General features: G+C 46.2%; 2 protein-coding genes across 2 annotated transcripts; both read right to left on the minus strand.

Annotated features, from left to right (window-relative positions):
* Positions 1-1,222: 1,222 nt before the first annotated feature.
* TIMMDC1 (translocase of inner mitochondrial membrane domain containing 1) lies at positions 1,223-8,439 on the minus strand. Its single transcript, XM_039555926.1, has 7 exons — positions 8,321-8,439; positions 8,025-8,190; positions 6,651-6,739; positions 4,481-4,548; positions 3,530-3,608; positions 2,412-2,522; positions 1,223-2,022 (listed from the first exon to the last, which is right to left on the minus strand). Exons 1-7 carry the CDS (start codon positions 8,413-8,415, stop codon positions 1,929-1,931), a joined length of 702 nt encoding a protein of 233 aa, XP_039411860.1. The 5' UTR covers positions 8,416-8,439; the 3' UTR covers positions 1,223-1,928.
* Positions 8,440-9,105: 666 nt separating this feature from the next.
* Positions 9,106-23,282, minus strand: POGLUT1 (protein O-glucosyltransferase 1). The gene is made up of 11 exons (XM_039555896.1): positions 23,174-23,282; positions 22,886-22,976; positions 20,943-21,086; positions 20,391-20,526; positions 17,628-17,749; positions 16,021-16,080; positions 14,939-15,038; positions 14,084-14,142; positions 12,094-12,261; positions 11,533-11,589; positions 9,106-10,909 (listed from the first exon to the last, which is right to left on the minus strand). The coding sequence occupies exons 1-11, from the start codon at positions 23,250-23,252 to the stop codon at positions 10,753-10,755; spliced, it is 1,173 nt and encodes a 390-aa protein (XP_039411830.1). The 5' UTR covers positions 23,253-23,282; the 3' UTR covers positions 9,106-10,752.
* Between the last annotated feature and the right edge of the window lie 41 nt (positions 23,283-23,323).

Genomic DNA, 23,323 nt, shown 5'->3' on the forward strand with positions numbered 1-23,323 from the left:
TAAACTCTGAACCAATTCTTCCCTCCCCATTTGGGAGTCTAAGAAATAAGGAAGTGCAGGGAACTGAGAAACAAATGGCTGCTAATCTTGAGTGTAGCTGGAAGTCTCTGCTTCCCCTGGCTAACAAGCAGCGCAAGAACATGTAGCAGCCCTCCCTTACACAGAGAGAAAATCCACACAGCTGCTACACCTTGGCTCTGCCTTCCCTCCCACGGAATAACATCCCTGCAACAATGGCCAGGCATGGGAAAATTAGTATTCTTTAGGCATCACATCAAATACCACCAAATAGGAATAGAGACAGAGCAATGACACAGCTAAATGTCATCAGAGCTGCTGTACAGATAAGAGTGTGGGATATTGGGTGGGGATGTAATAGCAAAGAGAAAGAAGATAAAAAAGAAGAAGATAAGACATCGCTGTGTAAGCACAATGGCAAAAATGTGACTTAGAAAGGTCTATTTTCTTTTTTTGGGGGGAAAAGGACACCATTACTGTCACCAACACATGCAGAGCTTAAAACAGGAAAAGGGAAAGATATATCCATACCTCTGCTTATTCAGAGCCCTCACTTACACATAGAAAAGGAAAATCAGAGCTGGTTGATGACAACCCTGAAACACACTTATTTCTTCAATGGAAAAATGAGCTACACTGGGGTGTTTAAATAATTAAATGCTCATTTCAAGAGTCAGAAAACACAACACCTTCTTGGAAGCAAACTGTGCCAAAAATCTGCTTTGGGTGGGTGGAATACGCTCCATGGGATCGACTGTTCATATTTCAATCAACACTAATTATCTGGAAAAGAATTCAACCAGAACAGATTCTTTTCTTACGAGAAGAACACCCGAAAATCCTGCCTGGATGTAATTCCTTTTAGTAGGAGAAAAATTTCCAACAAAGAAAGGGAACAGGAATTCTGACCTCCTGCTTTGGGGCAACAGTGATGGACCACGTCACCCTTCTGAGTACAGACCATTTTACAGTAACTCCAGCACTACCCAGAGGTAACAGCTCTAACTTAAAAGCTCATCTCTGGAACAAAATAATAGAGCTGGCACTTTCCTGGCTCTAGCTTTGTTACTGCCTGGGTAGAGGAATGTCTGGTGGGATCTTAGAGCTCTTCTCATGGAATATCACTCAAGGATGCTTCTCTAGTACCAACACTGTACTAGCACAAGATACCAGCTGTACTGACATAAAGAGCTTATGGACACAGTCACCACTGCTAGATGGCTTTATTGGGCGTCTTAAACCACACCTCCCCCAGAGGTTATCCCCTAATTTCCAACTTTCAAATGAAATTAGAGGCTTTTTTATTGTTAAAACTGTCCACAGTGCCAAGTCTTCCACCATCACCACCAGAAGCAAGTCAGACCTCTGTTGAGGGACCCAAACCATGCCTTTTTCAGGGTGTGTCTATATAATTCCCAGCTCCTCCACCCCTCCTCCACACTGACTGCAAAATACCCCAAGGAACCAAGTAAGAAGCCACTGTCAGCAAGTTCTTCAGGCACTGTCTGAAGAGCTGCTTTCACCAGGGCATAATTAACTTTTGGAATCAGGGCACCTTTAGCACACAATTCATAGGCTCCTTTACCTTGAGCATTTCTACATCGCTGGTGGTTTGGACATTTTCAGCAGTGAAATGAGTTCTAGATGAGGCTCTGGAGCCCTCACTCCCTGCCAAACCTAGATGACACTTCCTGTAAAGTCTGTATTTCCACCTTCTCAGGTGGAACAGGTTTGGCCATTCCAAGCTCTTTGTGCAGTGATATCCATCCCTGAACAATGTTTTCAGCAAAACACTTTTTCACAGGATACAACTGCGTTCACAGACGACTTCCATGATCCCTTCAGGGAAGGCTTTTACAAGCAGGATCAAAATGCTTTGTAGCTTCTTACAACAGAGATCTGGGAAAGACTCAGTAGCTCTTCAGTTCTCTCTCCATCTCTGGTCTTCCCTGGGCATTGTTTTCTGTTTGGCCTAAGACTTCAGTCACACTGAGCCTGGATTGCCTACAGAGAGAAGAGAGAGTGCAAAGCAATTTTATGCCTGTATCCTCCTGACAGAGACATGACTGCAGAATCCTGGCTCTTGAAAATTTCTTCTAGAACTAGTAGGTTTCAGTAATTCACATGACCAGTGTTATGGCCTTTCTTCCCCCAAGCCTCCAGCTATCCTCCTTCTTTCCTCTCTTTAATGCGGATGGAAAGAAGGCAGCAACAAAGGGAAGACTGGGAAGACTAAATGGGCAGTTCTCAAACTGGTACGTGAACAACACCAACAACCAAGAGAAGAACGGAGGTTTGGAAAGCCTACGGTGCCGTGGTTTCTTTAAATGTTTGAACACACAGACCCAGACACCCTCTAGTCCACTACTGGAAGGGGCAGAGCTGTTCCTCACCACTCTGCCAGCCTCTGTTCGTACAGCTCCCTGCGCTCACGACTCCTCTTCTCCTGCAAGGTCTCGCCAGCCAAGCCATACATTGCCATTAGGAGGCCTCCTGCAGGGATCCTGGAGGAGGAAGCAGAGAAGTCGTCAGTCACCAAGGGGACACACAACAGCAATAACTTACTGGCATCAGCAAAAGGAGCGCGCAGGGGCCAGATGTCACATTAGGAGAGCATCACGTTCCTCAACACCCACATCACACCACAGTCTAAGGTATTCCTGTTCTACTGTCACAGCCTCTCTTCAGCTGTGACTCACTGGAGCCCCTGTGATAACATATTTTGAATTTACTCATTGACAGGCACACAAAGGACTAAGGGGTAGAAGGATTTATGGTGCCCAGTGAAGACCCCATAGAACACCTAACCCATAATTCAGACAGTGACATCCCGCTTAGCTCCCATCCAGCTCCTGAAGTACTTGTGTTTTCACTGGTAAAGCTCCCTAGGCTGCTTCCAAACATGCCCACAGCTGACACCATCCTGATGGTGCCAAGCAACACAAATAAAGCTATTCTCTTGTTCAGGTAGGATCCCTATATTCACTTGGGAGGATATTTACAGGTCAGCACTTTGAGAAGAAATCCCAGCCCTGCTTGAAAAGTCAGATTTCTCCTAAGCTAGAGGTTATCGTCCTGAAGGACAGGACCTCTGAGAGAGAACTATGGGTTCCTCCATACCCCTGGGAGGTTTAGGAGATTCATGACTGCAAGACACACACAAAGACATGTGTCACCTTACAGCCCAGCCATGCAGCTACTCCCTCAGTGTTTCCTAATGGCTGCTGCTCCACATTTCAGCTTTGGTGGAGCCTATGTTGTCTCCTCTAGTATGCAAACAGCAGCAAATAAGATGCCCTACTGAGAACACTGAGGTCTCACTACTGAGAGAGCAGCAAAACACATCAAGAAACAAAGAAGAAAAATAAAGCAGTTTAAAAGTTGGAAGAAAAGTGATCATTATGAGATCCCAAGAGAGATACAGAAAATCTCTCAAGACAAGAGAGGAAGGGGAGCTCCTGTAGCCCCACCTATGATTCCAGGCTTGGTGTGTGCAGCAGTCACAACTCACCCAAATGCCGTTCCGAACACGATGCCCCCTGCCAGGCCCTGCAGGCCCAAGTGCATTCTGAAAAGGGATCCAGTGAAGGCTAAAAAAAGAACAAACCCACTGAAACCAGAAACAGGCCCCCACAGCCACCTCACACTGACATACGGAGTTGCTTTGCTGCATTTATCTTCTCCATGAGCTGGTATCTGCTTTTAAGAGAGCAGAAACCAAGTGCCATGGCCAGTGGGATGGAACCTCACCACACGGTCACTATGGTCTCTGCACTGAAACATTGCACAAAGTTCCTTCTGCTTCAGAAAAACTGCCGAAGTTTTTCTCATAGCAAACAAGTATCTATGAAAGTAAAACCAAGCTCTCTCTGGGCTGCAGCATGATCTCCCCCCCTCCTTTTTTCTGTTCAACAACAGCTAATAATAGTAGCTGCCATGTAAGGCAGAAAGGATCAGTAAAAACTGTATCCAACTGTAAGGGCAATAAAGCCTGTAAAACTGAACAAACAGATCACTTACTCAGGGCCCTGTTGCCAAAAGTAGGCATGCAAAACTTAGCATGAAAAGGGCAGCCTATAAACAGTGTGCTGAATTGTTACCAAGAGTGGAAATAAAAAATGCTTTCCTTGTTAAATAGGTGCTTAGGAGAGCAGGTTATGCACCAAGTGTTGCCTTTACCCCACACAAGCATTTATTTTTACACCCAAAATACTCCAGCAAGTATCTTGAAGATGAACTGATAACCACAAAACTCCCCAATGGTTTCAGCAGCGCATCAGTATCTCTGTTACAAATAAAGGCACACAGCAGGCAAACAACAGAGCAAAGCCAATGGAACAAGAAGCAAAACCCAAGAGCACAGAAGCTGCTCCAGCCCAAGGGATGTGGATACCTGCTTATGCTTTTCTGCTACAACCCTTGCTTACAAAGAGAAAAGCACACAAGGTTACACCACTCTTACCTCCTGCTGCAGCAAAATTACTGATGGTGGTTTTATCGCGGTACACTGACAGGCCCGTGCTCACCACGCTGCAAAGGTAAGGCAGAGAAGTCAGCAGTTGCACATGGAGAAAGAGAGGTAGCAAAACAGAGCCTGAAATAAAGCTGGATTTCATTAAGCCAGCCCTCAGGTTGCCTCTAACTGCCTGGCTGCCCATCTGTTCAGAGCACACACGTGCCAGCCATGACTTCTGTGACTTTACTGCAGGCAGCTACACAGACAAAGGCCAGGGAATATCAGAGTTCCTGAACTGGATCTGGGATATTCTTTCTATTTCTTTTTTTTAATCCAAGGGTTTTTTTGCCATCATTTAAAATCATAGAATCAGAATGGTTTAGGTTGAAAGTGATGTTAATGATCACCCAGTTCCAAGCTCCCACTGTGGGCAGGGGCACCTTCCACTGGACCAGGTTGCTCAGAGCTCCATTCAGCCTGGCCTTGAACACATCCAGGGATAGGGCATCCACAACTTCTCTGAACTACCTGTTCTAGTGCCTAGGAACATGTAACACAGTCAAGGATAAAAGAATTTGAGCAATGAAAAGGTCCTGTCAGTCAGTCAGTCCTGATATAGGACCTTTATCCCAGAAAGCTGATCCATATGTCAGTAAAATCTTACACGGTCCCCACCACAACACCTAAGTCACACTCATGACCTACAGAGTCACCTACTCTTGCGGCATCAGATTTCCCTCTGGGTAGGTAAACCAGCTCCTCCAAAAGCATCAGCTAAGCCCCAGAACACTCTCTGTTCTCAGTTCAGCAGCCACATCCTCCCCAGCACTTCAGGGAGCCTCCTGTATGACATCAACAAGCCAACAGCAATCATCCTCTCCTTCCTAACACAGATAAACCAAAACAATTTGGGGTCTAATTGTGAAACTTAAAGTTTTCACAGCTGCAGGATGAAACTTTCAACTTGGGCTTTACAGAAACAATGCTGAGCAGCAAGTATCTTCATTCAGAACCTTTTCCAAAGGGCTGGTGAAAAAGGGGCTGATCTGACTGCAGGGGAGACACCTGGTGGAAGATGACGAGGTTACATGTCAAATCCAAAGAAATCTAGGAAAACCCAAAGAAATCAAAAGCTCCAGGAGAGAAAGCAAACAGCACGCTAACTAAGCCTAAAAACATACCAAACTAAAAACATACCATACCTAAAAAAATACCAAACTAAAAGGTGCCAAAGAAATTGAGAGAGAGCAAGGAAGAAACTCAGAAAGAAACAAAAAAATTAGGGAGACAGAAATACAAAATAATGCCAGTCAATACTGTGGGATCTTAAAAGCAGAAGGAGAATTTAAACAGAACATACCTGCAGAGAGAGTCAATGCAGGTTTAGGACAACACAAAAATTTACTAGTTTGAACAACAGGGAAGGAGATATTTCTAGTTTAAAAGGGCTTAGCTCAGAAGACCACGCTTAGTTTGATGTTCTATTGCCCTGAAACACCCAAGGAAGAAAATCAGGGAAGCAGAACACTATCTCTGCATTGGTTCTGTGTGTGTAGGAAAAATCTGAAGGCCTACAGAGGTCCATAGAACTGGTAGGTCTGATATGCAGCAACTGCTCAAGAACAAGACAATCCCTTGCAAGGGTCTGAGGACAAGAACAAAGAATTGTGAGCAACACCAGTGTATATAAACTAGGAGTAGTGACAATTGTGAATAGCACCAGCATATACAAACTAGCAGTAATGAGACATAGAAGAAAGGACAAGTATCAGTGTGGGTTAGAAAGCACTTCCAGGAACTGCCAACACTGTAACACTCCCTCAGAGAAAAATGCACAAAAAGAGATGAAGCAAAAGCAGAAAGAAGCTGTCAAGAAAGGGAAGAACAGTATTCAAGTCAGTGACAGAAGGGATTAGATGTACGAACAGGGCTTTTCCATGTTTAGGGCTTGTGTTGGTTCATTAGCAGATGTGAATTCTGGGGCAATTCTAAAAAGTTAAACCCTCTTCATGCTCATGCCTGATCAACCAGACCCACGTTAAGGCAACACCAGGAGCCTCAATCAATCACCAGAGCTGTGGGCACTGCTGGCATGGAAAGCTCTCGGCCACTGGTGCTGAAGGACAAGCACGAGCACAAGGCAGCTCTGCTCCCACTGCCATGGGGAAACACTCACTTGAATATCGTGGTGAAAGCCGTGACCCTCCAGCTCCAGCGCCAGCCGTAGCGGATGAAACTCCGGAGACCAGCACGGTGTGCAGATTGCTGAGGGGACAGAGAGGAGGTGTCACAGGTCACAGCCCCTCCTCCTGCCAGCACCACTGGCCCACTGCCAGCCAGGCCACGGGACTGATGTCCCTTGGGACTGATACCCCAGCTCTGAGGGATCAACTCAGACACCTTCAGAGGAAAAGCTGCTCCCAGCCACCAATAGGAAAACTAAGAATCAGTTCCAGTTTGGAATGTCAACTGGTCTTTCTAATCCGCTGAAAGACATCTGGGTGGACTGGGAGGGCTCTTCGAGGACAGTACAGGAAAGCAACAGAGGAGAAGGGGGAAAAACTAGAAATTACTTCATTATTATTAGTTTGTAAGTATTAATAAATAATAACCATCAATAAATAATAAGTAAATAATAACCATCTACATTAAATGTTAAGATACCATCAAGCTCTGCAGTTTAACACTGGCACTTAAAAGTTTGAAAAGAAGAGGGTCTTTAAAATACGTGATAAACAGAAGCTTCACAAAAATTAAAAATGTTGCAGTTAATACTATGAAAGTAAATAATTTTTCTCTTCCAATGCTTGTGCTGTAGGTGCTTAGCCTGGGTTCAGATATACCAGAGAGTCACCAGAATGAAGCCAGGCAGTGGTAATTTGCAGATCACTACATCAGGGGCCAAATCTAATTGTAAGTGATGCAAAATTTACATCGGGCAGATTTTTGAAGGGGTTTTCTTCCTCATAATCCAGGTAACCAACCCTTTAATTGAATAGCAAACACCTAGAAGTTCAAATACACCTATAAAGTGTCACAAATGTTCTTTGTTGCGCTGTTGTTCTAAAAGAATTTTAAATGGTCTTAAAATGAGTCACATTAATAAGACAAGAGTACAATCCCAGTTTGATACTATGAAGTCTCCTGTCAGCACACTAAAATTTAAAAGCAGAAAGCCTTTTCGAGACATATTAATCAGCCATTTAACAGAAAGGTAAACTTTGTTACCAACTTTCTCTGTAACGAAGGACACTTTTTTCAAGCTAACCGCGTGCAATTTGGGTAACGGGGAACAGCTCACTGCCCCAGCAGCAGCTCACCGGGCAGGCTGCACGCATTTACACACTCCCAGCAAACTTTTTGCCACAAAGTACCAGAATCAGGCAAACACACGCGTCCTACACACGAGGCCACCCGGCCTCCTGCGGACGCCGGTGTCACCCCAAATCGCGGCTCCAAGGGCAACTTCCACAGCCGGCGCTTTCCCAAGGCCGAGGCCTCCCGGGGACGCTGCCCAGCGCTCCCCCCGTGCATCCCCCGGCGCCCGTACCACGGCATCGGCGCGGTTCTGGAAGAGCTCGCCGTGGCTGCTCTCGATGAAGGCCTTGCGGGCCCTGACGAAGGCGGGCAGCCCCCCGTACACCCAGCCCACCACGCCCGCCGCGAACGCCGACTTGGCGATGTTCACCGTCTCCTCTGGGTAGTGCTGCTGCTCGCTGCAAGGGAAGGGCAGCGATGGGCGCGGGGTCGGCCGGTGGAGGCACCGGCGGGACCGCCGCGACCCAGCCCCCCTGCCCGGCCCATCCCGTCCCATCCCATCCCACCCGGACCCGGTCCGGCGCTCACTCGAGCCGCCAGAGCTCGCTGAGCCGCTCCCAGCCGGTCTGCGGCAGCGGCGCGGGGCGGCCAAACCCGGCCTGAGCGCCGGAGCGCTCCGCCATGGCCGAGCCGGCGGCGGCACTGGGCGGGCGGCAGCGCCCCCTGCGCCCCCGGCGGGGCACGGCACGCAGCGGCTCGGCTCGGAATCGTTCGGAATCGCTCGGCTCGGCTCGGCTCGGAATCGCTCGGAATCGCTCGGAATCGCTCGGCTCGTGTGAGACTGAACTCTTACTGATTAATGACTCCAAACATTTCCCCATTTGTGCAGAGCCAGGTTCGCACCGCCCGAGGAAGGAGCTGAGTTTTGGGGGCTGTGATGCCCGGTTTGCACAAGACAGAGGGGTCCAGCCTCCGGGCTTTGAGGCGAGATGGTGCCTCTGATGGTGCTCATTGCCCTCCCTGGGGGAAGGTCTGCTGGGGCATTGCTGGCTCGAGTGCGCTGACACAGATGCAGCCGTCGTGTATTAAAAGGCGTCATAAAACATCAAAGACCGCCGAAGCGCCCCCAGACTCATTTGTGAGGCCTTTCACCAAAGGACTGAAAGCTCCCCACCAGGGGAGGTGCCTGGGAGTTCCCATGGGACTTGGTGGCTCCCGGGAGTCTTCCCCCACTCCTGACGGACCATCACGTCGCCAAGGGCCACCTGAGCTGCGACAATCAAGTCTCATCGCATGATCTATGGGTAGAACAGCAGGGGCTCTGCAGACCTTTTCTTGCTCTTCTGATGAAGCAACAATGCACCCAGCAAAACTTCATTTTTGTTTGTTTTATTCCAAAAAAGCACTTCATTACAAATGGTTTAAAAATATCATACAGAGCTGTTCAGTTTCTTGGGAGTGCTGTCTCTCTGTTGACTCAAAATAGAAAACCAGAAAACCCTTTCCATTCTGGCACAGTTTCCCTGGGAAACCAGGCTCTATAAATGCCCCGTTCTGTTTCCTCTGCCGGGTGGGATAACCCCAGCACTGGTCCCAAAACCAACACACTGTCCCACTAAACACATGTCCAGGCCTCTGTGAGGGCACACGTGCACTTAATGTTATTGTTCCATGCAATTTTCTTCTTCCCTGATGCACACTGACTGCAGACAGGCCTGAGAGCTGTTGCTATCATCCTCTTCCATTATCATGTGCTGCTCCCTCAGCCTTGAGGCTCTCCTGGGAGGCTCCAGTGTCCCTCCTGCCACCCCACATTCTCCTGATCACCTGTCTGGGTGCCAGAGAAGATGCTGCTCCCTCCTGGCCTCTCACCTCAAGGGCCACAGAGCATTTCAGGAATTGCAGTCCTTCTGGGCTGAGAGGATGTGGTGGGCATAAACACAGAGAGCACAAGCAGCCTGTGACCACCTCAAAATGGGTAATGTGAGCAGTAGCTACTACTGTGTGACTGAAGACATTCCCTCAACCAGGCTGAAGGAGATGAGAAAAGAAGTGGCACAGCTGTGGGGAAGAAAAATGAGTACTGAAGTGAGCAGATGTATTACCAGTCCCAAAAAAACCTCGAACTAAAAAAACCCAAAATAATCCTGGCAAGATTATAGAAGGGGATCAGAGCAGACTCTGCACTTTTGGAAAAAAGGAGTGCTGAATCTACCTCTGCCAATACTTTCTGTGGGTTCCTAAGGATCCAGGATGTCTGGCCAGGCAGCTGGTGAGAGATAATTAACAGGGGCTCAGTTGTGCAGGGCTGTGCAGGCACCCAGCTCATCTGCTGGAGGATGAACCACCTCTGTCTCAGTTGCCAAGCACACCACTGATGATGGTCACATCACCACCACCTGCTGCTCCCCTGTGAGGTAAGTAGGGTAACTCTGTAAGGATCATTTATCCTTTCAATGGCATGTCAAAGCCTTACCATCAACCTCTAAAACCCAACATAAACATAAACTCTAAGCTATCCAGAAAGGTTACCCCCAAATCCCAGTAACTGCTTCTGTCAGAGAACACCTAATATCCCAAGTGCTATCACCCAGCTGAGAAAACATTTGCCAAACAAAGGGGCATTTATCTGCCAGCTGAGTGCAGCTCACAGTCTGCACACCTTGCCATGACTTTTGGTAAAAAGTCCAGCAAAATGAACAGCAAGGTTTCTTATTGACTGAATGGGATTTAGGATCATTCTGAGACAGGTAGTAACTAAGGCCTAAATGCTAACACCCCTCCTCTAGGTGTGACTGACCACCCCATTAAATAGCCATAATCCAACATGCTACTTAACATTCTTGTGGTGACAGTAAAACCAAGCACCACTGCCTGGAAGCAATGTCCAAGACAGTCTACTGCTGTTCTCTGTAGCTCTAGAGCACAAGATAAGTCTGAGAGAGCAAGAAATAAGTTAATACTGATCTTCAGATGTCCACAGGGATCAGTTTGAGCTGAAGAGAAAAACAGAGAAGTCTCTACAGTTCTGTTTTCAGCCGTTCAGAAGCGATCTCACTGTAGCTCTTCCTCCTTTTCACTTTGTAAGTCAAGGTTTGGGAATATTCAGACAGCAGGTGCTCCCAGTAGCAGGAGACGTCCTCCATCTCCAAGTGCTCAGTGATGAACTGACGTCCCCTAGAGACACACAAGGCACAGTCAGGACTGTTTTCCAGTTCCTACAAGAGTCATTAGTTTTGGTTTGGATGTGTATCAACTTTCACTCTTCCTTGTTTCAAATGAGAAACAACACACGCTGCTCTGTACCGTCTATTTTAATTTTACAATTTTCATTCATGCTCACAGCTCTGACAGTTGCAGTGCTTGTGCTGTCCTCGAGATGGTATTTGCTATCTGGGATAATAAATATCAGATTTCACTTATCACATACAGCTAGAGCAGCACTGATGCATGCTGCTTCAGAAGCCAGCCCCTGCCAGCGTGGATAGATAATGTTCACAGTGCAGACACAGCTCCCAGGAGCCAGCTCGCCTCATACTGGGACGAAAGCTCCCAACCTCTGCCAGCTTTCCGTGGGGCTCCTGACACGGGTCACATGTGAACCAAAGAGCTAAGCACAGAATCCTGTTCTCTGCTTCCCCCTGCTTGTTATGAGTGCTCCAGCCCTCCTGCTGTTATTGCAGAAGATCAGTTATACTGCACCCTACTAATACTAGGTTGTCTTTGTTGGGCAACTCCTTCAAAAGCAGTGTAAGAAAATGTTTTGGAAGAAGACTGCCTAATAGCCAGGAAGAACATACCTCTTTGCAATTTCTTGTGCTATGGCATCATTCTCCTTTACAAACTGCAAGAGCTCCCTAAAATGAAGACACAAAAAAAAAAAGCTATGAAACAATTGGCTCAGTGGAGAACATCATCCCTTAGCTAAATTGTTGGGGAGGGTGAGGTTAAGAGTCTACAACTGAGTGAAGGTGCTGCTTACCTCAGAGCACAGGAGAAACTTCTCTTCTTGATTGTTTCACATCAGTTCTGGACAACATGCAGAAATCTGGGCGCTAACACATTTTTGGCCCACTGATAACTCCTTCTTCCCCCTTACCTCTGCTACCCACTTGCAAATTTCAGTGTCTAGTGCCTGCTGATTTCTGAGAGTGACAGACCTACACACTCCAGTGAAACTGTACTCCCCAAGTAATATGAGCAAAGGGTTCTTTGGGGGCAGTGATGAAGAGGGAAGACCATGAGTCTTTGCTTGATGCCTCAGAGAGGAGGCACTTCATGGCCTAACACAAACCATCCCACCTTCCCAAAGGCTTTCCCATGGTATGGAATGCTCCATGGAGGGGCCTCAGGCCTCACACCTGACATCAGAGAGGTCTGACCGCACCGGGATGTAGTGGACCCAAGGCTTCAGCTGGGGGTAGAAGAACTCCAACCACTCTTCTCCGACATGAAAGACGAGTGAGCCGCACAAGAAAAGGTGTTTCAAGCGGAAACTGGCTGCCACTCCCCGGAAATTAAACAGGTACCTTTAAAAGGATCAGCAAAGAGAGGGACCTCATTACACATTTTGTGTGAGGAAATGTGCTGTGCTGGTCTCCAGGCAGCAGTGAACCTTCCCTGACAGGCAGCAGCTGGGGGCCTCCCTCACACTGAGCAGCACACCAGTTGCTAAAACAGAGGAAACGCATTTATTTGAAGCTGCTCACGGGAAAGGTGAGCTGAAGTTATGGATGTGCTAGGTGAGTTTCTGCTGTCTGTCAAAACTCAGTGAGAAAATCAAGGTGTGAGGCTTTACCTGTGATAAAGGCACCTGCCTGTGGCAAACTGAAGGAGGCCTGATGGACAACTGCCAACAAGGCATGGAAGGTCACAACATGGATCCCGTGACCCTACGGGATCACCCAAAGACTCTGTCAACCACAAGGAAATTTTTCCCAATTCTCTCTTGCCTTGCAGTGAAGCTTTTCTGTTCATTGTTGTGCTTTGCCACATCTATCTCAGGTTATTTTTTCCTCTAGGATTCTGCTTTAATCTGAATGTAATTGTTCCATTTTAACTTGGGAATGCAACCCTAGGAGGTTAAATGGGCCGGCACACAACAGATGAACTCTGCAGATAACAAAGAATCCACAATTTTGTTTTCAGTATTTTCTGCCAAGTTAGTAAAGTGGGCTTGACTGTGGCAAGGGGGTATTTTTCTTAGCAAACTGTATCTCAGAGAGATGTTTGTTTGCTTACTTGTTTTCTTTTTCAAACCCACATTTCTCCTATTATATGGAAAGTTGTTTTTCCTACAGGTAAACCTCCCCAGTACATATAACTGATCTTTGAAGTCAAACATTTTGGGCTGGGGGAAGAGAGTTGTTCCTTTAATGAAGCTATTTTGGGTGAGATGAAGCTTATATATTGTATATATTTTGGGCAAGATGGGAATTACAGCTAAACTTAGCTCAGCAGTAAATGACAAGGAGTAAATCTGAAATTACTTTGCATCCATTGTATTACCTAGGAGCTCAAGGCAGGGACAAGGAGCTCATTGTATGAGGAACTCAACAAATACATGTAGAGATGTAACAAGAACATGGTCTGGAAGCAAGGAAATGCCTCTGTCCAATTCCAGACACAGCTCCCACCATCCACGACCCCAGCCAAGCCAGCCTGCTATAACACCTATGCTGAAGGGAGCAGACAAAAGTTCATGTTGACCCTACCACCCTGGGCTACAACAAAAGTGTGGGAGGGGATGTCAGCCTACACCATATGATGGGCTGGGGAGCATCAGAGTTGGGCAGTGCATGAGTAACAGAAGGGAGAAATCTGGGCTACAGTCTAGTGAAATACAAAATGAGACAAGTCAATCACATTTGCACAAAAACACAGATTCAGCCAAATGACTGAGCTCTTATATCAGCAGATTCTGGCTGGCAGAATCACAACTAGCAGAAGAAAAAGCAAAACATCTGACACACAAGTGCATACACACTAAGAGTTTATATTGTACACAGAAACCTGTGAGAGTATTACACAAAAAAACCCTCACTAAAGTAGTTAAAGAATAAAAACCTTTGTAAATCAAAACCACATTCCCCCAAACAACATAAAAAGTGTGAATTAGTACTATGTCTGCTGAATCAGATTTCAGGTTCTCTCTTTTACTACATACACCCAGTGGCAGCACTTGTCATGCTAAGCTCCCAAGTTTTCAACTGTCTTATATCTGCCCACAAGCTTTCACATCTACTTGGAGCTGGTTGTTGAATTAGACCTTAAAATAAAATGAGACCCTACACCATGCAAGGAAAGAATAACCCACAGCCCTTGCACAGCTTTACTAATCAAAACTCTTACTTGTATTTGCAGTGATCAACCAGTGGAATTTCCTTTGCAGGAGGCTTTCCTAAGGTGTCCTTAAAACAAAGATAATTAAAAAAAAAAAAACAACAACAACATAAGCTTCAAATTGTGATTTAATTTGTTTTCCTTCTTAGTTAGAAACAAAGGTGATGTGTCAAAACCTTCCATTCCCACTTCTGAGAAAACCTTCTCTGGTGGGCTGTTAGAAGGATTATAAAGAATTCCCAGCCCTTCAAACAAGAAAAAAAGCTCAGTAAATTACACACTGCCTGTAAGTGAATGCCAGCACAAACACATTAAATGATAATGTTTTGTTGGCAGCTACAGAGTGGAAAACAGCTTGGGACAATGGACTGTGTGAAGCCAAGTGTAACCAGATTAGCCAAGACTGTCTGGAGAGAGCTGGACTGTAGAGTAAGCAAGAAACTAAAAAGTTATCAGCAACAGTTATCAGAAAGTTATCCACAATAGGATCAAGAAATAGAGAAAACAGAAAAAGGTTTAAAGACTGACAACACCACAGAGGCAGCTCAGAGATAGAAGGGGAAGGGTTGGCCAATTTTGTTGTTGTGGGAGAGGAGAAGATTGGCAGAGGTTCATTTTCTTATGTGTTCTGCTTTCCTTGAACAAAAAGCGTAGAAGGAAGAAGAGTGTTTGGCCTGCCAGGCTCTAGAGACTCCCTCCTTTCATCTGTCAGAGAGGTGCGGCCATCAAGGGAACTACAAACCTCCCCCACTCTAAAGGATCACCCACAACTCTCCAACAAGCTATTTCTCACTCATCAAAGCCATCTTGCAATGCCACCCTTTCTGGCCTTCACACTCAGAAGACAGACAAACACCCACACACCTTTTCAGACTTCCAAGCCTGGTTTTTAGTGTACTCAGCGTCAACAAGTTCTGGGTTTTCTCGGGACAGCAGGATGAGGGGATCTCTCTCAGGGCTTGTTCTGAAAAAGAAATGCTATCACTAATTGCCAATCCACATGACTCAACACAGCTAACAGACTACACAACTCCAGGCACTGCTTCTTTCTGAGGCTGACCTCCCTCTGTGTCCCCAAAACATTATGAAGTGTGTCCCACAGTGTATTTCTGTCCAAGGGTATATTAACAGAAGAGTATGAGTTATGGCTACCAAAATTATTTGACTTACTATATATTTAACAGTATTATTTAAACAATTCCCAGGACAAATCCTGCTTCCTTCAGGCTTTATCCTGATGGGTGCCAAATGCTTTAACTCTCTCCTTATTCACAGGGAGTTAAGAGCTGCTCAGCATCTTCAGCAGTGATCCCTCTGACAGGACTTTAAAACAAGGTTATGACATCCCTGAGACACATTCCTCATCACTTCCGGAGCCTACCCGGTAAGCCATCAAATCCTTCTCTATTGGGGAAAGGGAAGAAACAAAGTATGGGGTTTAACATTGTTTCAAACTGTCACTGGAGAGAGGTCAAAAATAACCTTCTCTTATCCCCCACCACTCAGGTAACTTAAGGCCAGAACACTTTTCATTCAGTGTGGAGCATTTGCACAGCCCATAAAGCATTCACATTGTCAGGAAGCATGAACAGCAATATTAAATCTTTAAATTTGTATCAAGCCCCTGCGGTTCCCTTCACAGAACAAAACAAGCGGGTTCCTGAGGTGACAGTTTTAGTCATTAAGAAATAATGTGGCAAATCCATCACAACTTCTGTTTCCAATATTAGGTGATTATAATAAACTAGTTGCAAATGGCAACTCTTATGGAGAATAACTAATGGTGCAATGCTGTACAACATGTCTCACTTTCCTTACTTTTGGAAAACACACTCTGAGTTACACTTAATTAGGGATTAGGTCTTAGAGACATGGAAATTTCTACATACAGAGAGCTGCCACAGCCTATGTTGGTAGAATCTTCTGTTGCAGGAAAATATGCTCACCTGGATCCTCGGAAATATCCTTTAGAGATTTTTTTCTTCCATGGCCATTTTTCTGCAGATCTGAAAATATTTTTTATACATGGCAATAAATGATTTAATATAACCATGAAACGGCACTCTCATCAGCTTTCACAGCATGATGTCTCTTTCCATTCTTCATTTTTGATGGAAATCACTTTCTTCATTATAGCAGAAAAAACCCCTCAGCCAAGTGCAAAGAAACAGGTTTTCCTGTGAATGTTGTGTTTAAGGCAACACGATATAGGCTACTTTCCAGAACACCTTTCACTCAAAACAATGTATGACACACACAACCCCCCACCAAACCTTGAAAGGTATGAAAAGTTTACCTAAGATTTGAATCCACTGTTTGCACTGTGGCTTTATTTTGCTGTACTTCACTGAATATGGATAGTGAAAAACCACTGGAGAGTTTCTAATCAGTCATTTCCCACTACAAAACAAAACTACCAATCAAGAAACAAAAAACCCACCTAGAGTTTTGCACTTAAAACACAGGAGTTCATTGTTTTTCACAATCACTTTCATTTTAAACCTAATCAAGTCCTTCAAAATAGCTGTTCACCTGGGTTTTTTTCTGTCAGTGCAGTCACCTGCCTCACCCCCTCTCAGGGGAACTCTGCCATACTTTTCTACTGCACCTGGTGGAACATGCAGGTCCTGACCCCCAAGCTGCTCTATCTATGCAGGTCAAGCTTTGCATCTCCTTTTAACCCAGTGACACAAGTGAAAACACAAGGATGAGTAACTGCTTTGGACCTCGGTTACACTACAACACATTAAGCTTTAGCTAAGAATAGTCACGTAGATCTTCAGATTTTGAAAAGGGAAAGAGTCAACCTTGCGTTCTGATGTCAAGTCAGTTACATAGAAGTGGTTTTTGCTATTTTGTTTCTATGTTCACTCACTGTTGCACACTTGGTTTGTCACTCTCCATGGGAAGCAGCCCCTTACTCTGCTAATAAGTCAAAAGATCCTGCCAAAAGGAAGACTCCCAGCCAGAAACATCTTCTGTCTTAGCCCAGTAGTGACTCTTGATTCTTAAGAATAATTCCAGGTTTTCTTATTGCACAACGACACTCAAGTAAAAGCAGATCTAAAGAAGGCTTTCCTTTAGCCTTCCAGAAGCTTATACAAACATCCTGGATCATCCCTGCACTGAAAAAAACACAGCTCCTAGAGAAGTAGTTGAAAAGAAAGAAAAATATTTCTGTATGTCAGGGGAGATTTCTGCAGGCAAAAGATAACTGCTACTTTATTGACAAACCTGCTCTCCCCAAACCCGATAGTAATCTGGCCCTGACAGCATGAAGAAGGATGTGCATAGTTTGTCCTCTGCATTCCTTACTAAAGGGTTGCAAACAGAGGAGCTAATTATAACTTCCAGTTACATCATCCAAGGTTTCCATGGAGAATTCCCATACAGCAGTTAAGCTGTAGGTAGTTAATGTGAGGCAGCAGGACAGATCACAGGCCAACAGACCTATGGTCCTAGACATCAACACCGGCCCAGTGCTGCCCAGTGCAAGATGGATCTTTGTCTTCCATGAAACCTCCCCCCACACATAACCATTTCCAAAACATACCTTCTGAGGTCCTCTCTCATGAGGTCCCAGCGCCCTAACCCTGTTGGGTAAATCGGCCAAACAGCTGGTCCTCCTTCCCAAAATGTCCAGGCAGGATACATGATATCATTGTATTCAGATGTCTTGAGAAAAAGGAGAGTAATGCAAGAATGAGAGTAATATCTACTTTGGTGTACTGATTGAGCCCACCAGTAACAAGCATGCCTCCTGGGAGCTCTGCTGGCTTTCTCCATTACGCTTCCGTAAGAGGCCACAAGAGCTTTGCAGTCACCATTTGCTGGGGTTACAGAACCACAGAATCACAGAATTAGTAGGGTTGGAAGGGACCTCTGGAGGTCATCCAGTCCAACCCCCCTGCCAAGGCAGGGTCACCTAGAGCAGGTGACGCAGAAACATGTCCAGGTGGGTTTGGAATGTCTCCTGAGAGGGAGACTCCACAGCCTCCCTGGGCAGGGTTCACATGAAGACAGCTTGATACTGAAATGCTTCAATGATTTTTAAAAGGCCTTGTCTTGCTTTGTGATGACACAGGACTTTCATGTAGAAAATAGCAAAAGAAATCCATGATGCAGCTGATTAGTAAAGAGCAAAAGACCTGAGCTCAACTCACCTTTCTATAGGCTTGTGCCTATGTGTAGCTACAAATGTTTTCTTCTGATGAGAAGTCAAGAGGCATTATTACCTCCTCAGAGATAGAGGCACTTAGAGACACTTTGACATTAAGGTTTCCAACACCTCAGTTCACTCCAGCCTTCCTAGAGATCACTTAACAATTCACTGTAATAAATATCCAGGTCATGTAAGAATTCCAGTTCCTCACTCCTGTTTGGTTGCTTAAATCCCCACATACTATCAGAGGGAAGACCAGCACTTAAGGAAGACTAAACCCTTCCATAAAACCAGACTATAGGCAACTTTCTTGCACTAGTAATAAACTTCCTACACAATTATCCATCTATCTGCCACCTGGAGATACTGCAGAGTCCAAGGCCACCAAAGTAGTCAGGAGGTTAGTGCACATGACTTATGAACAGGGGCTGAGGAATGGGTTTGTCCATGCATGGGAAGAAGAGGCTTAGGGGAATGTAAATGCCATCTCCTACTGCCTACTAGGAGAGTTCAGGTGGAGGCACACTCTTTTCTGAAGTGCAGAGCCAGACTGAGTGGTGATAGGCTTTGATTACAAGAAGAGAAATTCCAGTTAGATAGTGGGAAATATGTTTTCATTCTGACAGAGGTCAAATTCTGTCTGTGGACATGCTGTCCTCGAGGATGCTCAGACCTGGGCAGGATGCAGCCCAGAGCTGGTCCTGCTCTGAGCAAGGTGCTGGACTGGGTGACCTTCTGAGGTCCCTTCCAACTTGAGTGAGTGTCTGCTTCTTTATCTGCTCCTTCTCAGTCCTGCTACAAACAGGCACTGGTAACAAACCACATCAGCTCCACCACTGCCCCACGGTCACCTTCTGAGATGCAGAATAGGACAATCATTCAATTCCTTATGCTTTCAGCCTTAGAAAGCCCATGGGACCAGAACCCTGAAGTTTTCCTGACACTGGCTGGTGAAATGTGAGCTGTGCCTGCACCACTGGGTTTCAATTAAGAGAGGGTTGAGGTTACAGTTCAGATACTGGACAACAGTGAGTGTAGAGCTCCGTTTCTTGCGGGGTCTTGCAGGGCACCCAGGAGCAGAATGATGAACACAGATGCAAAGATTAAACTCCTGCAACCTGCTTTGGAAAATCTTGGGTTCTGCTGGCTAGAGTTAAGGTTGTGCAATGGTCAAGGGGAAAGACAGCTTGGCTTTACTACTGCATCGAGCAGCAAACATGGTTATTGGCTGTACTGAAAATCTAGAGAGAATTTTAGGATCTCCAGGGAGCAGGCAATAGTTATGGATCATATTATGGTTCAGATTGCATGAGCTGAAGACCTAGGTTCAGAGTAAGATGCTGCAAGTCAGCAGAAACAGCTGGGTTTGAACTAGAAAGACCAAATAAGGTTTTGCTTCTCTTTGCATCTTACTGTCTGCTGGACTTCAACCAAGGGCAGAATCAGGGTTAGGCTGTGAAAGTGGAGGATTTGGGCAAAGCAAGATTAGCCAAAGGTTGAGGTGTTAGAATAATTTGCTGGAAAGGATGAGACACTATGCTACAGTCAGGTTTAAGAGTCTGAGAGGCAGGAAAACATGCAGGAGGGTTCTTGAGTCTGGGAACAGAGAAACAAAGAGCAATGGTCTCCATGCATGCATGTGCCTCTGTGTGTGTGTGCACATTTGCAGGTGGAAAACGGAATCCAAGGGAAAAGGGTTCATAGAAGATGACAATATTATAGAAAAGAAAGTCAGAAACACTCATCTGTGGTACCACAAAAACAGGACTAAAATATTCACATTAAATGAGATTACTGTATGACAACGGACATGATCAAAAATCCTTAATATTACTGATAAACTACGGCTACAATTTTACCAGAGGTATTGCAGCAAATGACAGCAAGGCTGGCACATATCCCATCCAGCTGTGCATCATTCCACTGCGGCAGAGGTACACTTTTTGACCTGGAAGAGGAGCTAATGAAGGGAAAAGCTGCTCTATCTAATCGATCTGCAAGTCTGTCTGCCAGAAAACTGGAAGCGAAAGGAAACAAAGGGCAACAAGGAGCAAGCAATTTTGATGCACAGAAAACCTTCCTCAAAAATACGTTCCCAAGAGAAAGAGGGACATGCACATCTTGGAAATGCTCAGCTTTTTAAGGTGTGTGTACCTTACTGAAGGAGAAGACTGGGATAATGGGTTTCATCCACTTGGGAACCTGGGGGTAGTCTCGCACATTGATCACCATTTCCATGTCAGGGAGGCGGTGGATGATCCCCAGAATGAAGTGCTCAACCCCACTGCATCTGTGGAGAAATGACACGTGCCAAAAGAGCTATAAGAAGGCATCGGAACCCTGCAGTCTCTTGCAGGCCTTTCTCTGCACAGAGGCAGAAGAGATGGTGAGCCTAAGCCATACCATGATGCAAACTGGGAGCAGCCTCCAAGTCCCACTGCAGTATGGACACCAATGAAGCAACACAGCCTATTAATCTGGCCTGATCTGAGCTTTCTCTGGGATCCCACAACCAACGGACCCTTTGTACACTGAAGTGCAACAGTGACACTTTCCTACTGATACATTTAAGCCTAATAGTTTACTTTCTAGGCCCCTGCTCTGATTCAGACCTCTGAAATACCATTGGACAATGAATTCCAGCTTGGTAGCGTTGGAAGTACTCTTCTATCCCAGCTAGGGAGAGGAGATCTGCACAGCTCTTACCTTGCAGGGAACATGCAGTCCTGCTCACGGTACAGTTTGTTTTTAATTATTTGGTAGTGTGTCCCCAGCTTCCGGCTCACCACATCTGACATTGTCTCCTTGGAAATGCCACCTCGGAAAGGAGCCAGGTCCTGCTTCCAGACACTGAAACAAAACCATCAGCCATTATTATGTACCACAGGGAGGATACTGTGCATTAAATTATTGCAGTGTGCAGAGCAGGCTTCTAGCTAAACAAGCTCCATGTAGCTTCCAGGAGCTCTGCTGGGAGACTTTAAGTCACTTGGAAGTTCCTCAGATACTTGTAGGTCCAACCTTCACACTTTTACCTACATGCTGTTTGCCTGAACACAAAGCCCAGCACAGGACAACTCCAGTTACTCTCCCACAAAGTACCTGACATACCCTGGCATGTTTTGGTAAAAGCCTTCAGCTCACTTCAGCCTTTTGCTCTGGCCCTCCACGAATGATGGGGCACACCAGGACTAAACTCCTCATACAATTTCATGCTATGCAGACATCAAAAAAGAAGGTAACAGTCTGGTTGCATGAAATACCATCACACAGCAACACTGGGTGAGTGACAGCTGGCCCAGGAGGACAGGCCTATGCAGTACATGTCCTGTGACTTCTGCACATCACAATGAGCTCCAGGAACACAGTATGGAAACACAAACCCAATAAATTTAAGACCACACAGCACGAGGATGCAATTTATATAAATTTAGTGTAAAGGTCCTCTGATCTAACTGCTTGGGAGCATGTAATAAACACTGTCTGATTGTAACAGTCAAGGAAACATCCTTTGCTTTTAGGTAGACATTGCATCAATGCTTCAGTTTAAGAAAACATTGTCAGGGTGATTCCACTGTGCGGGTGGTCAAACACTGGTACAGGTCGCCCAGATGGGCTGTGGAGTTTCTTTGACATATTAATGTTGAGATATTCAAAACCTGACTGGACGCAGTCCTGGCAACCCTATTTGAGCAGAGGGATTGGACTTGATGATTTCGAGAGGTCCCCTCCAACCTCCAGAATTCTGCTATTTCCTAATCGGGTAGAGAGCAGTAAAACTATGTCAGGAATTGCCATCGTGTGGATGATCTGACCACAACAGCATGAGCAGTCTGGCAGGGATGCAAACGGGATGAGCTTGAGAACAGGATGAGAGTTGCAGTGCCATGGCACATCCACAGCCATCCTAACTTCATGTTACTACTATCATGTCCAGTGTATCATTGGAGGTCATAACCACTTGGGAAGGTGTTTTGCCCAAAGGCGGGCAGGATCTGGTGGGGTGTATGTTTAAATATTAGGATATGTCTTTAGGCTGTATCTGGACTGGAATTTAGGAAAAAGACTGGAAGGCTCAGCTAAAAGAGACTTTCCCTCATCAATATTTCAAGAGCAATGAAGATCAAAAGCTCCAAACAGAGTGTACAAACAGTTGCTCAATATAACTCATCGGATTTTAGAAGCCAATATAGCACTCAAAACCAAAAATGAGTGAGCACATCCGATAATTTTAAATAGGAGGCTTAAAGTTGGGCATCTGTGTTTCTGCATCCGAAATCCTAATCCTAAAAGCAGAAGAATATGGTAACTCCTAAATTCCTTTTCTTCCTTTAAACAAAAATACTGCTTAAAGGTATCAACCCCCACCCCTCAATCCTACTGAGTGAGAAGGCAGAAGTGGGTTGTTTAGCCAAATGTCACCAGCTATGTGTATGATTTATTGCGTGGTCATATTTGAAATGCCAACACACTGTATGTTCAGTTGCAAAGGGTAACAAGGCGTGTGACCAGCGGTGTCCGATAGCTGCAGATGTGACACTTTTGGGCCCAAATATTCCCTAGCTAATTCCCAGTCCACCAGCGCTGCCGAAAGTATTCCCTCCTATGTCCGGGAGACCGGCGCAGTCGAAAGGAAACCAGTCTCTCACCTTTGGTGGCAGCTGCAATTTTCCTTTACACACGGCTCATAGGCTTCCACAGCTTTCTTAATTTGGCCAGTTATCGCTTTCCACTTGGCATCTAAAACACACAGGAAGGAAAAGCCCAAGGATTCGATCCATCCGCCAGCAGGACAAGCGGCGGGGTGGCGAGGCGGGGAACGGGCAGCGGGTCGGGCGTGCCTTCCAGCCCGGGATCCGCCACGGGGTGCTGGCGGAGGCGCCCGCCCGGCCCCCCGGCCCCGTTCCGCGCTCCCGGCGCGCCGTCCCGCCGCTCACCTGCCGCCAGGGCGGGCTCCGGCCGGCACAGGGCGGCCGCCACGGCCCACAGCGCCAGCGCCGCCCGCCCCGCGGCCATGGCCGCCCTGCCGCCCGGCCCAAGATGGCGGCGGCGCCCGCCCCGCGCGGCCACGGGAGGTGCAGTTCCCG

The sequence above is a fragment of the Corvus cornix genome, chromosome 1 (assembly GCF_000738735.6).
Source record: "Corvus cornix cornix isolate S_Up_H32 chromosome 1, ASM73873v5, whole genome shotgun sequence".
Classification (NCBI taxonomy): domain Eukaryota; kingdom Metazoa; phylum Chordata; class Aves; order Passeriformes; family Corvidae; genus Corvus; species Corvus cornix.

Excerpts from the sequence above, each read along its gene's own strand:
- TIMMDC1 (XM_039555926.1), bottom strand. The coding sequence starts at position 8,415 with ATGGCGGAGCGCTCCGGCGCTCAGGCCGGGTTTGGCCGCCCCGCGCCG. Across the intron at positions 3,609-4,480 it reads TAATTTTGCTGCAGCAGGAG|CCTTCACTGGATCCCTTTTC; the intron begins GTAAGAGTGGTG and ends TTCTTTTTTTAG. Across the intron at positions 2,523-3,529 it reads GTGTTCGGAACGGCATTTGG|GATCCCTGCAGGAGGCCTCC; the intron begins GTGAGTTGTGAC and ends TTCCTCCTCCAG.
- POGLUT1 (XM_039555896.1), bottom strand. The coding sequence starts at position 23,252 with ATGGCCGCGGGGCGGGCGGCGCTGGCGCTGTGGGCCGTGGCGGCCGCC. Across the intron at positions 22,977-23,173 it reads GGAGCCCGCCCTGGCGGCAG|ATGCCAAGTGGAAAGCGATA; the intron begins GTGAGCGGCGGG and ends TGTGTGTTTTAG. Across the intron at positions 20,527-20,942 it reads GACTGCATGTTCCCTGCAAG|ATGCAGTGGGGTTGAGCACT; the intron begins GTAAGAGCTGTG and ends ATTTCTCCACAG.